Source organism: Rattus norvegicus, chromosome 11, assembly GCF_021556685.1.
Source record: "Rattus norvegicus strain SHRSP/BbbUtx chromosome 11, alternate assembly SHRSP_T2T, whole genome shotgun sequence".
Taxonomy (NCBI): domain Eukaryota; kingdom Metazoa; phylum Chordata; class Mammalia; order Rodentia; family Muridae; genus Rattus; species Rattus norvegicus.
The window spans coordinates 98,647,060-98,663,115 of NC_141544.1; the positions used below are offsets into that span (position 1 = coordinate 98,647,060).

At 38.6% G+C, this 16,056-nt stretch overlaps 1 protein-coding gene across 14 annotated transcripts in view; it reads right to left on the reverse strand.

Annotated features, from left to right (window-relative positions):
- The window catches only part of Spidr (scaffold protein involved in DNA repair), a 236,145-nt gene that overhangs the window by 212,390 nt on the left and 7,699 nt on the right, over positions 1-16,056 (reverse strand). For 10 of the 14 annotated variants that reach the window (XR_015632854.1, XR_015632855.1, XM_087576796.1 and 7 more), the window contains 2 exon segments: positions 7,676-7,846; positions 2,840-3,003 (listed from right to left, as the gene is read on the reverse strand). Coding sequence is in view for 7 of the 14 variants with exons in the window: in NM_001443651.1 (NP_001430580.1) it covers positions 2,840-3,003; positions 7,676-7,846 (335 nt within the window). In the remaining 7 variants the exon portion in view is untranslated. 14 annotated transcript variants of the gene reach the window in all.

Consider the following 16,056-nt stretch of genomic DNA (forward strand, 5'->3'; position numbering starts at 1 on the left):
TGGTCACTTTGTCACAGCAACAGAAAGGAAAACAAACAATAACAGGAATACAGATAAGTCTTCATCACACTGATTTAACTCCTTTGCATAGATGTATGTTTTCTAGGTTTTGGGGTAGTTCTAGCTTTTTGTGAAGTTTCAGTCGTTGTCTTTGAGAAAATTTAAAAATGTATGAGGACACACAAATGACCAAAAAATCACATCCTCAGTAGTCTTCAAAGAAATGCAGATTAAAGTCTCAATGAGGAGCTGGCAAAATGGCTCCATGATTAAGAGCGCTTGTTGCTCTTCCAGAGGACCAGAGTTTGGTTTCTAGCACTCATATTGAGTGGCTCACTGTCTACTACAAGTCCAACTCCAGGAAACCTTGATATCTTCTAGTCTCTCTGAGCACCCACAAGCATATTCACCTATGTGCATGAGTGTACACATATATACACACACAAATAATAGCTCTTTTTAAAAACACCGTGAAATATTACTTCATACTTGTTAAAACAGCTGTTATAAAACATACTAAGGATCATATACTTCAGTGGTATACTACTATACTGGCATATATAAATAAGTTTACCAGCATGCATATATATACACACACACATACAGCCCCCACAAATACTGATCTTAATGGTCTTGAGGACTTCCCAAAACATGTTCATTCCATTCACCAGAATATTGGCAAATATCAAACAAAGCATAATACCAAGGCACAGCACAAACAAATTGTTTAAACACAGCAATAACAGTACTGTATCATACCTCTGTGGATGTAAAATAGCTTGTACCTGCTTTATGATACGTAGTAGTGACCGAGCTTTATCAGAGCTGTTTGTAATGATGTTGCTCAGAATGTTTTCTTTCCAGATGATGATTGAGAAGCTAATTTAAAAAAAAAAATGGTGCCAGGTACCACAAGAGTAACAGAACTGTGTCGGGTTTTGTTTTTTTACTTTTTTTTTTTTTTTAATGGAGTGTGCTGGATGTCTCTACAGTTTTGTTCAGATGACTGCAGAACCTGGAAAAGCTGTTGCTGCTGTTGATGCATAACACACTGCTATTATTGGTCTTTTTATATAAATATAAATATATATATATACAGATATATAATTTAAATTTTTTGAAACTTTAGCTGTGCTGTCAACTTTGGAAAAAAGTATCCCCGTTTACTGTGTTGAGTTGGACTGTACAGAAATTAACAGCCATAATGGTCTAGAAATGTTGAACTTAAGTTTTTTCCATTTGTACAGGGGTAACACACTGTATTAAATATGTAAGGTCTTATCTACGTGGGTTTGATTACAAAAACTAATAAAGTATTCTCTAAATTTAAAAAAAAAAAGAAAAGTCTTAGTCAGCAGCCTTCTTTTTAAATTTTCTGGTTTTTTTAGTACCCTCAATTAAAGGATTTTGCAGATTATTGAAGATACTAAAATACATTCAAATTACAAAATATCTGTTTTCTGTGACTCTAAATTGGACCTAACTTAAATATATTCATTGTTTTTCTTGTGAAAAAAAAAAAACTAAAAAAAAAAAAAAAAGAAATCTTAGAAGATCAAGAATGAGAATACTTTAGGCTTATTGGCACATAGGACATATAAGATAAAGGACAATAAAAGCATGCTTTCAAAGCTTTAAAAGAAAACTATTTTCAACCTAAAAGTCTATACAAGTTTTCATTCACATTGATATATTTTAAAAGTATACCCCTTCCCTGTCTTCCCCTTCTCTCTTCTTCTCCCCATTTCTCTCTCTCAAACTAGGCAACCTAAACTGGCTTCAAACTCATAATGCTCCTGCCTCAGCCTCCTCAGCATGGAGATTACAGATGTAAGTTATCACACTGCTGATAACATATTCAGACATGCCAAATCTCAATCAATTATCCTCTCTGAATTGTTTCTCTGAAGCTACTAAAAAAATATGTTTAACCCAAATGAAGGTGAAAACTAGGAAAATCCTTAAGCACAGGCTAACACAGAGCTCCATGAGGGACTGAGAGTCATAAACAAATCCCTGGAATGATGTTGATATCGTCCGGGTAGGAAAATTCTCTGCAGGCTCTTGTGGCACACACTGGTCCCCTGTGCCAACATTACTCTGTAACATTCTGAAACACCTGGGCTAAGCCCAGCTGAAGCAAGCAGATGGCGAAGGCCATGCTTCCTAGCTAAGCCCTTTCTGTTACTGTGTGGCATCCGCCAGATGCTTCCAGCACCATGATGTTCTGCTCAAATGCATGAGGCCACCCAACCTCTGAGGTGGAGAACCAAAATAAATCCTTCCACCCTTAAGTTGTTGTCTTAGAGTTTTGGTCACAGCTACTAAAAATAACTAATACTAATGGTGAAGGGTGAAACCAGAATGACAACATCCACAACTAGTGAAAACATAATATTCAAATTTGAGTAGCTAGGAGGTTGCAAGCTAGAGTTCTCTAAGAAAATCAAACGGACAAAATCCCTATTGTGTCTAAACACCTTAAACAACACAAACAAACAAAGGGGACGAATTACTAGTGCTAAATTAGACAAGTAAAAAAAATTGGTAATCACAATATCCAAGGAAAACAAAAACTATGAAAGAAGTCACCTTAGTCATCAATGTCATTTAAAAATTCGAATACTAGTTACAAACTACTACATATCTGTACTGGGAGACTACAGAAACAGCACAGGAAACTGAGAAGCTCGATATGAGAGAAGCCTGTCACTTTAGAGACAAGAGTGAGGAAGAATATGATTGAGCAACAGTTACGAGCGACTGTCCTTGAAAAGATGAAGTAACAATTACCAAATGTTATAAGGACAATAACGAATTTTTAAACAATCTGTCTTACCTCAGGGGGCTCAGGTAGGCTGTCATCACTTGTCAGAGAATGACCACTTGCAAAAGAAGCACAGTCTGAAATGTCCAGGGCTCCCTCATCATCTTCACACTCACTAGGCCCACCAGGATCTTCTGTGTCACTGTTAATCTCCCAGTCAATAACATGTAATTCATCTAAAAGATACATTTTTACTCTTATTAGTTTTATATCCCCTTAATATTTACTTTACAAACATATCATCAGTGGTTGGTGTGCCCACAGCACAGGATGATTTACACAAACACACCAACAGTGAAAACTATTCACTTCCCTCTGCTCACGGTTCCGCCCAAATCTTACCCAATCTCAAATATAAGTGAACTGCTTTTACTCAATTGTTTTTGAATCCTTGTAGTTTCTCCAGCATGCTCAAGAAAATAAGATATAAATCATTGTTCCTATCTTATATGTCTTGATGGTTTCTGAATTAAGATAATGAAGAAATCACTACTTACCAATATTCTACATAATTCAGCAGTCTAGGCTACCAATGAACCATGGTTTATTTATACAGTCCATTGTTCAAAGATAACTTTCAGGGCTAGAGAGATGGCTCAGTAGGTTTTCTGCTGACTGCTCTTGCAGAAAACCTAGGTTCCACTCCTGGCACCCACATGGTTCTAAAATAAATGTCTGTAATTCCTACACCAAAAGGATCCAAGGCCCTCTTTTGACTTCCATAAGTACTGAATGCATGTGGTAAACAAACATGCATATATATATAAAATAAAAATAAATAAATCTGAAAAAATTATTTTTTTTAAATTAAAAGAAATAACTTCACCCAAGAATTTTATTCCAGAAATATCTTTCATCAATATATGGAAGCAAACTAATTTAGTTTCATTTTACCTCATAAACATAATCTCATTATAAATTTAGAAAATTTTAACACAGAAAGCTGAATTATGCACATGCATATACAGATAACTAAGTCTAATCTGCTAAGCCTATATTATTGAAAGTGGTTGTCCCAGGTAAAGTAAACCGTATGGTATGATACATAACACACATCTTTCCTACAATTCAAACTACACGTTCTCAGAGAGCTAAGATAATGAATCTCACTCAGTGAAAGAACATCATTCCCATCCACCAAAAGGAAGTAATAATTCATTATCAATGTGACAGATTTAGTACCTGACTGGAGGGAGGTTAAAGTTTTAAAGGAAAAATAATAGTAAATTTAAAATATAGTACATGGGGCTGAAGAGTGGGCTCAGTAACAACTGTTGCCCTCCTACAGCACCAATCTTCTTTTAGTAAATTGAAGAGCACCTCATGCTGGGTCTGGCCTGCACCCCAAACTGAACTGAACTAGTCACACAGCTCTCTGTACCCAAATCCCACGGGGAAGAGAGCTAGACCCTCAAAAGTGCCAAACTCCTGAAAACTCAGAGGAGAATACTATCTGCACACATTCCTGACCTAAGAGGAAATCGTCTAGTGCCAGCTGTGTACCCTGGGCACAGGGACCTATAAACAGTCAGGGGGAGGACGATTCAGGTTTCTGCCTGTGCTGAGCGCTGAAAGTCAGGCAACAGGAGCGCCTACACACCTGAGAGCAAAGCTCTCTGTTCCCAGATTCGGCTGCAAGAAAAGAGGTCTACAGGAGTGCTGACACACAGGCTTCCAAGAAGGTCAAGTCACTGTCAGAGACAGCAAGGCAGGCTAACACCAGAGAAAACCTGATGGCAAGAGGCAAGCGGGGGAACCTAAATAACAGAAACCAAGACTACTTGGAATCGTCACAGCCCAGCCCTCCCACTAAAGCAATTACTGGATAAGCAAGATAGAGATATAAAATCACATTTTATGATGATAATAGAAGACTTTAAGAAGGACATAAAAAACACCCTTAAAGAAATACAGGACAACACAAGTAAACAAATAGAAGCCCTTAAAGAGGAAACACAAGGGGGTTGGGGATTTAGCTCAGTGGTAGAGCGCTTGCCGAGGAAGCACAAGGCCCTGGGTTCGGTCCCCAGCTCTGAAAAAAAGAACCAAAAAAAAAAAAAAAAAAAAAAAGAGGAAACACAAAAATTCCTTAAAGAATTACAGGAAAACACAAACAGATGAAGGAATTGAACAAAATCATCCAGGACTTAAAAATGAAAATAGAAGCAATAAAGAAAGCACAAGGGGGACAACCCTGGAGATAGAAACCTAGAAAAGAGATCAGGAGTCATAGATGCAAGCATCACAAACAGAATACAAGAGATAGAAGAGAGAATCTCAGGGGCAGAAAATACCTTAAAAAATACTGACACAATCATCAAAGATAATGTAAATCGCAAAAAGCTCCTAACCCAAAACATACAGGAAATCCAGGACACAATGAAAAGATCAAACCTAAGGAAAATAGGTATAGAAGAGAGTAAGGACTCCCAATGAAAAGGGCCAGTAAATATCTTCAAATGAGTTATAGAAGAAAACTTCCCTAACTTAAAGAAAAAGATGCCCATTAACATACAAGAAGCCTACAGAACTCCAAATAGATTGGACCAGAAAAGAAATTCCTCCCATCACATGATGGTCAAAACACCAAATGCACAAAGCAAAGAAAGAAGATTAAAAGCAGTAAGGGAAAAAGGTCAAATAACATATTAAGGAAGACCTATCAGAATTACAACAGACTTCTCACCAGAGACTATGAAAGCCAGAAGATCCTGGACAGATGTCATACAGACCCTAAGAGAACACAAATGCCAGACCAGGCTACTATAACCAGCAAAACTCTCAATTAACATAGATGAAGAAACCAAGAAATTCCAGGACAAAACCAAATTTACACAATATCTCTCTACAAATTCAGCCCAACAAAGGATAATACATGGAAAACTCCAATACAAGGAAGGAAACTACACCCTAGTAAAAGCAAGAAAGTAATTTCCTTGCGATGAAACCAAAAGAAGAGGGACAAACATAATTTCACTTATAACAATGAAAATAACAGGAAGCAACAACCACTATTCCTTAATATCTCTTAACATCAATGGACTCAATTCCCCAATAAAAAGACATAGACTAACAGACTGGATACTTAAAGAGGACCCAGCATTTTGGTGCATGCAGGAAACACACCTCAGAGAAAAAGACAGACACTACCTCAGAAGAAAAGGCTGGAAAACAAATTTCCAAGCAAATGGTCCAAATTAAAAAGCTTGGAGTAGCCATTGTAATATTGAATAAAATCGACTTTCAACCAAAATTCATCAAAAAAGAAAGGACACTACATATTCATCAAAGAAAAAAATCCACCAAGATGAACTCTCAATCCTAAATATCTATGCTCCAAATACAAGGGCACTGACATTTATAAAAGAAACCTTACTAAAGCTCAAATCACACATTGCACCTCACACAATAATAGTAGGAGATTTCAACACCCCACTCTCATCAATGCTGGTAAGACCACCTAAGGCCACGGTGAGGACTTGGCCTGTGCTGTCACCGAGGGCCATGTCTGAGTCTGTGGCCCTGTAGCAGCAGAGGTCAACCAAAGGCCTAGCATATATCCCTGGTCTGTACTATCGCATAAGACCATGTTGATGTCTGAGGGCTGTACAGAGCTATCCCCATTCCTTGCCTGGGCATCCTGAGAGAGCTGGCCCTCTAGGCATTCGAGTGGCATTTGAACCTACCCCTGGTCAACTGCAATACTCAGGAAAGTAAGGCCAGCCCAGAAGGTGTGGGTCTGGGACAGCTGAATATACCACTCATCTCCAGTACAATGGCATGAATGAGAGAGGCAGGGGGTGGGAGGGGAGTAGGGGAGCGCTCTCCTGCCCCTCACCACTTGTGGCCCTGGGATCATAAGAGCAAGAAAGCTGCCCCTGCCCCTAACCTGGGCAGCACAGTAGAGCTGACCCTGGTGGTGGAGTTGCAGGTGAGCTGGCTCCAAGGTCATGAGAGCGAGAAAACTGGCCCTGTCCCTCACCAGCTGCAACACCTGGGAGAACTGGACCCTATGCCTCATGTGGGCAGCAAATAGAGCTGGCCCTAGTTTTGGAGGTTATGAGGGAGCTAGCAATGAAAGCATGATATCAGGAAAGCTAAACCCGCCCCTTGCTGGGTTAGGTGTTGGATGAACCAGCCAGAGTAGGACTAGAGGGCTCGCTCACCCTAGTAGTGTAGGTACAGGAGAGCTGGTGGGCTAGCCAGATCATATACCTCTCCAGCCCAGATTCATGGCTTTGAGTTGGCCCACCCTTACACCTACACCATCAATGAACTGCTGGACTGCGTGAAGGGGCAACAGATCCAAAACTACAGGATCTCCACAACACAGGACAACAACAAGATAACCTAGAGGAGTCCCAGTGAAGTTCCAGATAGTGTAGCAGAAGCCGGAGGCCTCAAACCAGACCAATGAGTCATTGAAATGACCGTTGCAAGCAACGAATTGTAGACAAAAGGGTATACTGAGAAACACTGTGACACACGACAGCTTCCACAATGACATGATTGACTTTTCTTTTGTTTGTTTTGTTTTTTTGGTGAGGGAGTTCAAAAGGGTGAAGGGAGGAAGAGGGGACAGAGAGATGAGTGGAATTGGGGGCATGATGGGAAATTCCCAAAGAACCAATAGAATGTTTTTAAAAAAGCAAAAACAAAATAAGAAGCCACTGTAATATCTATTTCTTAAAGTTGTCATGAGAAATATTACGCAAGAAAATGTTTCTAAAGGGCTAAATATACATGAACTCATAATTCAAACTAAATAAATTCATATTAAATACATAAAACTACTACTGAACCCAATATTTAACAGAAGCTAGACTTCCTACAAAACCAGCAATTTACCTTCACTGTCTTCTGGACATAAGACAATGCTGTCACCAGGCCTGTCGGCTCTAGGGCCAGGCCCACTGTCTCTTTGTAATTCAGGGAGTGTCTTATCTTCATCTGAGAAATTGCTTTCACTCGAACTCCATGTTATATTAGCAAGTTCACTAGCATTCTTACTTGTAGTTTCTGTTGCAGAAGAAGAAAAGACAAGTTCAGCTGCTAATTGTTACTCATCAAAATGACATTTTATGCATATTTTCCTTTTTTTTTTTTTTTTTTTTTTGGTTCTTTTTTTCGGAGCTGGGGACCGAACCCAGGGCCTTGCGCTTCCTAGGTAAGCGCTCTACCACTGAGCTAAATCCCCAGCCCCTTTCCTTTTGTTTTGTGTTTCAGTTTTGGTTTTTTGAGACAGGATTGCTTTATATAGCTTTGGCTGTCCTGGAACTCACTCTGTAGATGAGGCTGTCCTCAAATTCAGAGATCTGCCTGCCTCTGCCTCAAATGCAGGGCAGAGATTAAAGGTCTGGCTTTATGCATATTATTTAGACAAAGACACAAGTACAAAATCTCTAAAGACAATGAAAACAAGGTGGCGGGCGTTCCACCTTCCTACAGTGTTCCATGAATAGTCCACAAGGACTCTCTGAACTTAAGGTAAGCTGGAGTTTAAATATGTTAGAAAACAGAAAGAGATAAATAAACAACCATGAACAAAGACTCAGACCCTAAACATTATTTGCAAAATAATGTTTCCAGCTCTCAAAAAATATTTGTTCTTTAACCTACTAAATAAATGGAGGATTTCTGTTGGCAACTGTTTTGTTTTTTTTTTTTTTTTTGAAATTTTATCTTGAAATTCTTACTAATAGGCTACTGTAAACTAATTTTAAAAACTACCAATTCTAGGACAGGCTTTACATACCTTTTCCCATTGACCTCAATTCATAAGCCTTTCATATCTTTATCTTGGCTTAGCTATCACCATGTTATATATAAAGTACATAGGTATAAACTTTGAGCCTTTCAGCATATATTGTATATCATTTATGTAATAAAAAAAAGCAATATTGTGAGTCAAGTACATTCTGGCCTAAAAATTTGTCTCAAAAGAACACTTTGTAATTAAATACAAGTAGCAACTTATTTAATATTTAGTTTTCTCCCAAAGCTTAATATACAACTACAAAAATTATACATAAACCATATTTATTTAACAAAGCAAGTCTTTTTTCTATACATCTTAAGAATTAAATATAAACTGATAAAAATATAAGAGCATTGGCATTAATAAAAATATAGAGGATCCTTCTGGTTTCTGTCTGCACCTATAGCTGACGCTGTACCACAGCCTTCTGTGCCGAGATCCTGTTGGGAAAGAGCTGGTCTCCCAGGAGTGCTGACACACCCGGGAGCACAGGTGAAACCACCACTTCTGCCCCAAGGGACCTGACTAGAGCCCCTAGCCACAGGAGCTGAGCAGCAGTTGGGGACAGGATTCTTCCGGTTTCCTCCTGCAAGCTGAGCTGACCCTGAGCTATCACCCTCTATACCCAGATACCCTTGGGAGGGAGCTGGTCTCCCAAGAGTACAGACACACCTGAGAATGCAGGAGGTTCAATCCACTGACAAAGACAGCAAGAGCAGCTAATACCAGAGATAACCAGACAGGGAGAGTCAAGTACAAGAACATAAGTAACAGAAACCAAGACCACTTGGCATCTTCAGAACACAGTTCTCCCACCACAGAAAGTCTAGGATACCCCAACATACTGGAAAAGCAAGATTCTGATGTCAAATTACATCTCATGATGATGTTGGACAACATTAAGAAAGACATAATAACTCCCTTAAAGAAATACAGGAAAACACAGGTAAACAAGTAGAAACCCTTAATGAAAAAACACAAAAATCCCTTAAAGAATTACAGGAAAACACAACCAAACAGGTAAAGGAACAAAACCATCCAGAAACAATAAAGAAATCACAAAGGGGGACAATCCTGAAGACAGAAAACCTAGGTAAGAGATTGTGAGTCATAGATGCAAGCATCACCAACAGAATATAAGAGATAGAAGAAAGAATCTCAGGAGCAGAAGACACTACAGAAAACATTGGCAAAACAGTCCAAGAAAATGCAAAACACAAAAAGCTCCTACCAAACACATCCAGGAAATTCAGGACACAATGAGAATATTAAACCTAAGGATGATGGATATAAAAGAGATCGAAAGTTCCCAAATTAAAGGGTCAGTAAATATCTTCAACAAAATTATAGAAAAAAAACTTCCCTAACCTAAAGAAAGAGATGCCCATGAACATACAAAAAGCCTACAGAACCCCAAATAGATTGGACGAGAAAAGAAATTATCCCTGTCACGTAATAGTCAAAACACTAAATGCACTAAACAAAGAAAGAATATTAAAAGCAGTAAGGGAAAAAAGCTTAAGTAACATATGAGGACAAAACTATCAGAATTACACCAGATGTACCAACAGAGACTATGAAAGCTAGAAGATCCTGGGCAAATGTCTTGCAGACCCTAAGAGAATACAAATGCCAGTCAAGGCTACTATATCCAGTAAAACTCTCAATTACCATAGATGGAGAAAACAAGGTATTCCATGACAAAATCAAATTTACGAAAAATCTTTCAACAAATGAAGCCCTACAAAGGATAATAGATGGAAAACCCCAACACAAGGAGGGAAACTACACCCTAGAAAAAGCAAGAAAGTAACCTAATTTCAAATAACCCAAAAGAAGATGGCCACACAAACATAATTACACCTCTAACAACAAAAACAATAGGAAAAAACAATAATTGATCCCTAATGTCTCTAAGTATCAAAGTACTCAATTCCCCAATTAAAAGACATAGATTAACAGACTTGATACATAAACAGGACCCAGCATCTGCTGCATACAGGAAATGCACCTCAGTGACAAAGACAGACACTACCCCAGAGTAAAAGGCTGGAAAAAAATTTTCCAAGCAAATGGTGCAAAGAATCAAACTAGAATAACCATTCTAATATCAAATAAAAACGGTTCAACCAAAACATCAAAAAAGATAAGGAAGGACACTTCATACTCGTCAAAGGAAAAATCCACCCAGACAAACTCTCAATTCTGAATATTTATGCTCCAAATGCAAGAGCACCTATATTAATAAAAGAAACTTTATTAAAACGAAAAGCATACATTGCACCTCACAAAATAACTTCAACAACCCACTCTCATCAATGGACAGATCATGGAAACAGAAACTAAACAGAGACACAGTGAAACTAACAGAAGTTATGAACCAAATGGATTTAACAAATATCTAAAACAAAAGAATTCACTTTCTTCTCAGCATCTTATGGTACCTTCTCCAAAACTGACCGTAAAATCAGTCACAAAATGGACCTCAACAGACACAAGATGGTAGAAGTAATCCCACGCATCCTATCAGGTCACAATGCACTAAGGCTGGTCTTCAATAACAACAAAAACTACAAAAAGCCTGCATATACACGGAAGCTAAACAATGCTCTACTCAATGATAACTTCATCAAGGAAGAAGTAAAGAAATTAAAGTATATTGTGAAGGCACAATATACCAAAACTTATGGGACACAATGAAAGCAGTGCTAAGAGGAAAACTCATAGCTGAGTGCCTCCAAAAAGAAACTGGAGAGAGCGTACAGTAGCACCTTGACAGCACACCTATAAGCTCTAGAAGAAAAAGAAGTAAGAAGTAGACAGCAGAAAATAATCAAACTCAGGACTGAAATCAACCAAGTAGAAACAAAAAGAACTATACAAAGAATAAACAAAACCAGGAACTGGTTATGGGTTTTTTGGGTTTTTTTGTTTGTTTGTTTGTTTTGTTTTTTGTTTTTTTGTTTTTTAGAAAAATCAACAAAATAGATAAATGCTTAGCCAGATTAACCAGAGGGTACAGTGATAGTATCCAAATTAACAAAATCAGAAATGAACATAACACATAACAACAGAAACTGAGGAAAGCCAAAACATCATCAGATACTACTACAAAAGCCTATACTTAACAAAACTGGAAAATACAGATGAAATAAACAATTTTCTAGACAGATATCAAGTACTGAAGTTAAATCAGGATCACATAGACCATCTAAACAGTTCCAAAAAGAAATAGAAGCAGTCATTAAAAGTCTCCCAACCAAAAAAAGCCCAGGAACATATGGGTTTAGCTCAGAATTCTATCAGACCTCCCTAGAAGACCTAATACCAATACGTCCAAACTATTCCACAAAATAGAAACAGAAGGAGCACTACCAAATTCATTCTATGAAGTCACAATCACACTTATACCTAAACCACACAGAGACCCAACAAAGAAAGAGAACTTCAGACCAATTTCCTTTATGAATATTGATGCCAAAATACTTAATAAGATTCCTGCAAATTAAATTCAAGAACACATCAAAAATGATCATCCATCATGTTCAAGTAGGGTTCATCCCAGAGATGCAGGGATGGTTCAATATACTGAAATTCATTCATTATATTAACAAATTCAAAGAAAAAAACCACATGATGATCTCATTACAGACTAAGAAAGCATTTGACAAAATTCAACACCCCCTCATGATAAAAGCCTTGGCGAGATCGGGGGTTCAAGGTCCATACCTAAACAGAGTAAAAGCCATATACAGCAAATCTGTAGTCAACATCAAACTAAATAGAGACAAACTTGAAGCAATCCCACTAAATTCAGGGACTAGACAAGGCTGCCCACTCTCTCCCTATCTATTCAATATAGTACTTGAAGTCCTAGCCAGAGCAATCAGACAACAAAAAAAGGTCACAGGGATACAAATTGGAAAGGAAAAAGTCAAAATATCACTATTTGCAGATGATATGATAGTATACTTAAGTGATCCCAAAAGTTCCACCAGAGAACTACTAAAGCTGATTAAACAACTTCAGCACAGTGGCTGGGTATAAAATTAATTAAAACAAATCAGTAGCCTTCCTCTACTCAAAGGATAAACAGGCTGAGAAAGAAATTAGGGAAATGACACCCTTTGCAATTGTCACAAATAATATAAAATACCTTGGTGTGACTCTAACCAAGCAAGTGAAAGATCTGTATGACAAGAACATCAAGTCTCTGAAAAAGGAAACTGAGGATCTCAGAAGATGGAAGGATCTCCCATGCTCACGGATTGGCAAGATTAATATAGTAAAAATGGCCATTTTACCAAAAGCAATCTACAGATTCAATGCAATCCCGATCAAAATTTCAACTCAATTATTTATAGAGATAGAAAGAGCAATTTGCAAATTCATTTGGAATAACAAAAAACCCAGGATAGGGAAAACTATACTCAACAATAAAAGAGCTTCTGGGGGAATCACCATTCCTGGCCTTAAGCTGTATTACAGAGCAATCAGGATAAATAATGCATGGTATTGGTACAGAGACAGGCAGGTAGATAAATGGAATAGAATTGAAGACCCAGAAATGAACCCACACACCTATGATCACTTGATCTTTGACAAAGGAGCTAAAACCATCCAGTGGAAAAAGACAACATTTTCAACAAATGGTGCTGGTTAAACTGGAGGTCAGCATGCAGAAGAATGCAGATCAATCCATTCTTATTGCCCTGTACAAAGCTCACATCTAAGTGGATCTTGGACCTCCACATAACATTACATACACTGAAACTAATACAAGAGAAAATGGGGAAGAGCCTAGAACACATGGGCACAGGGGAAATTTTCCTGAACAAAACACCAATGGCTTATGTTCTAAGATCAAGAATCGACAAATGGGATCTCATAAAACTACAAAGCTTCTGTAAGGCAAAGGACATTGTTGTTAGGACAAAATGGCAACCAACAACTGGGAAAAGATCTTTACCAATCCTACATTCACTAGAGGCCTAATATCCAATATATACAAAGAACTCAAGAAGTTAGACCACAGGGAGTCAAATAACCCTAGCTAAGCAAAGAACTCTCAGCTGAGGAATGTCGAATGGCAGAGAAGCACCTAGAGAAATATTCAAATCCTTAGTCATCAGGGAAATGCAAATCAAAACAACCCTGAGATTCCACCTCACACCACTCAGAATGGCTAAGATCAAAAACTCAGGTGACAGCAGATGCTGGCAAGGATATGGAGAAAGAGGAACACTCCTCCATTGTTGGGGGGATTGCAGACTGGTACCACCACTCTGTAAATCAGTCCGGAGGTTCCTCAGAAAACTGGACATTGCACTACCTGAGGATCCAGCTATACCTCTCCTGGGCATATACCCAAAAGATGCTCCAACATACAACAAAGACACAAGCTCCACTATGTTCATAGCAGCCTTATTTATAATAGCCAGAAGCTGGAAAGAACCCAGATGCCCTTCAACAGAGGAATGGATACCGAAAATGTGGTACATCTACACAATGGAGTACTACTCAGCTATCAAAAACATTGACTTCATGAAATTCTTATGGAAATGGATGGAACTAGAAATATCCTAAGTGAGATAACCCAATCAGAAATGAATACATATGGTATACACTCACTGATTAGTGGTTAGCCCAAAAGCTCAGAATACCCAAGACACAATTCACAAACCATATGAAGTTCGAGAAGAAGGAAGACCAGGGTGTGGATGTTTCAGTCCTTCTTAGAAGGGGGAACAAAAATTCTCACAGGAAGAAGTGCATGCTGATGGGAGCCTGATATAGCTGTCCTGAGAGGCTCTGACAGGGCCTGACCAATACAGAGGTGGATGCTCCCAGTCAACCATTGAACTGAAACCAATGGAGGACTGAAGGTGACGAAGGGGTTTGTAACCCCATAAGAAGAACAACAATATCAACCAAGAAGATCCCTCCCCCAGAGCTCCCAGGGACTAAACCACCATCCCAAGAGTAAACAGGGATGGACCTATGGCTCCAGCTGCATGTACAGCAGAGGATGGCCTTGTAGGGCATCAATGGCAGGAGAGGTCCTTGGTTCTGTCAAGGCTCAATGCCCCAGTATAGGGGAATGTCAGTGTGGGGAGGTGGGCGGGAGTACATGGGTGGGAGTGGGTGGGTGAGTGAGGAAGCACCCTTATAGAAGGAGGGGGGGATAGAGGGTTTCTGAAGGGGAAACCAGGAAAGGGGATAACATTTGAAATGTAAATCAAAAAAGTATTCAATAAAAGAAAAAATGGAATTACAGGAAAACACAACCAAACAGGTAAAGGAATTGAACAAAAACATCCAGGATCTAAAAATGAAAATAGAACAATAAAGAAATCACAAAGGGAGACAACCCTGGAGAAAAGAAAACCTAGGAAAGAGATCAGGAGCCATAGATGCAAGTGTCACTAACAGGAAAAAAAAAATTCACACCAAGTTTACCAGTGTCGTTATACATGTATAAAATCCCTAGCTTTGGGCTGCAGAGATGGCTAAGTATTTAACACTGGCAGCTGTTCCAGAGGTCCTGAGTTCAAATCCCAGCAACTGCATGGTGGCTCGCAACCATCTATAATGTGATCTAATGCCCTCTTCTGGCATGTAGATGTACATGCAGATTGAGCACTCATACATAAAATAAATTAATCTTTAAAAAAAAATTTCCTAACTTCATCATGCCATCTTTAGTAGAGAAAAGCCTATGTGACAGGTTCTAGCCAAGGTTCTGAAAAAGGTCTATCTTCCCAAAACAGTCAAGCTTCATTGGCTAAAAGCCCTCAGCACCAACAGCAGCCTCAAGAATATAATCTGAGGGGTTGGGGATTTAGCTCAGTGGTAGAGCGCTTACCTAGGAAGCGCAAGGCCCTGGGTTCGGTCCCCAGCTCCGAAAAAAAGAACCAAAAAAAAAAAAAAAAATCTGAAATACCAAGCTGCCAGCTTTCACCCAGAAGAACCAATTCCATATTAATATCACAGAGCTCAAATATCTGGATTCTTGGATGTCTTGTTACAAAAATAACATCAATCCCTAATTTTTGTGAATGGAGTTGCCTTGTATTTGTAGTTAGATAACGTCCATAACTAATTTACCAAGCAAATTGAGTTTGTAGCAGTTGCTCCTATAGTATAAATCATGTTTATTTTCCATATGAAAATGTTTTGTGGTACTAGAATTCAAACCAGAGCATTTGTTTGTTTATTTATTCATTATCTGCCTGATGCTCTAAACCTGAGCTATCCTACTAGATCAGTAGTTCTCAAACTTCCCAATGCTATGACCCTATAATAATACAGTGCCTCATGTTGTGGTGACCCTAAATATAAAGTTATTTTTGTTGCTACTTCACAATTGTGATTTTGCTAGTTATGAGTTGTAAAGTAAATATCTGTCTTTTCCAGTGGTCTTAGGTGACCCCATGGAGGGGTCATTCACCTGAAAGTGTCACGTCCTACA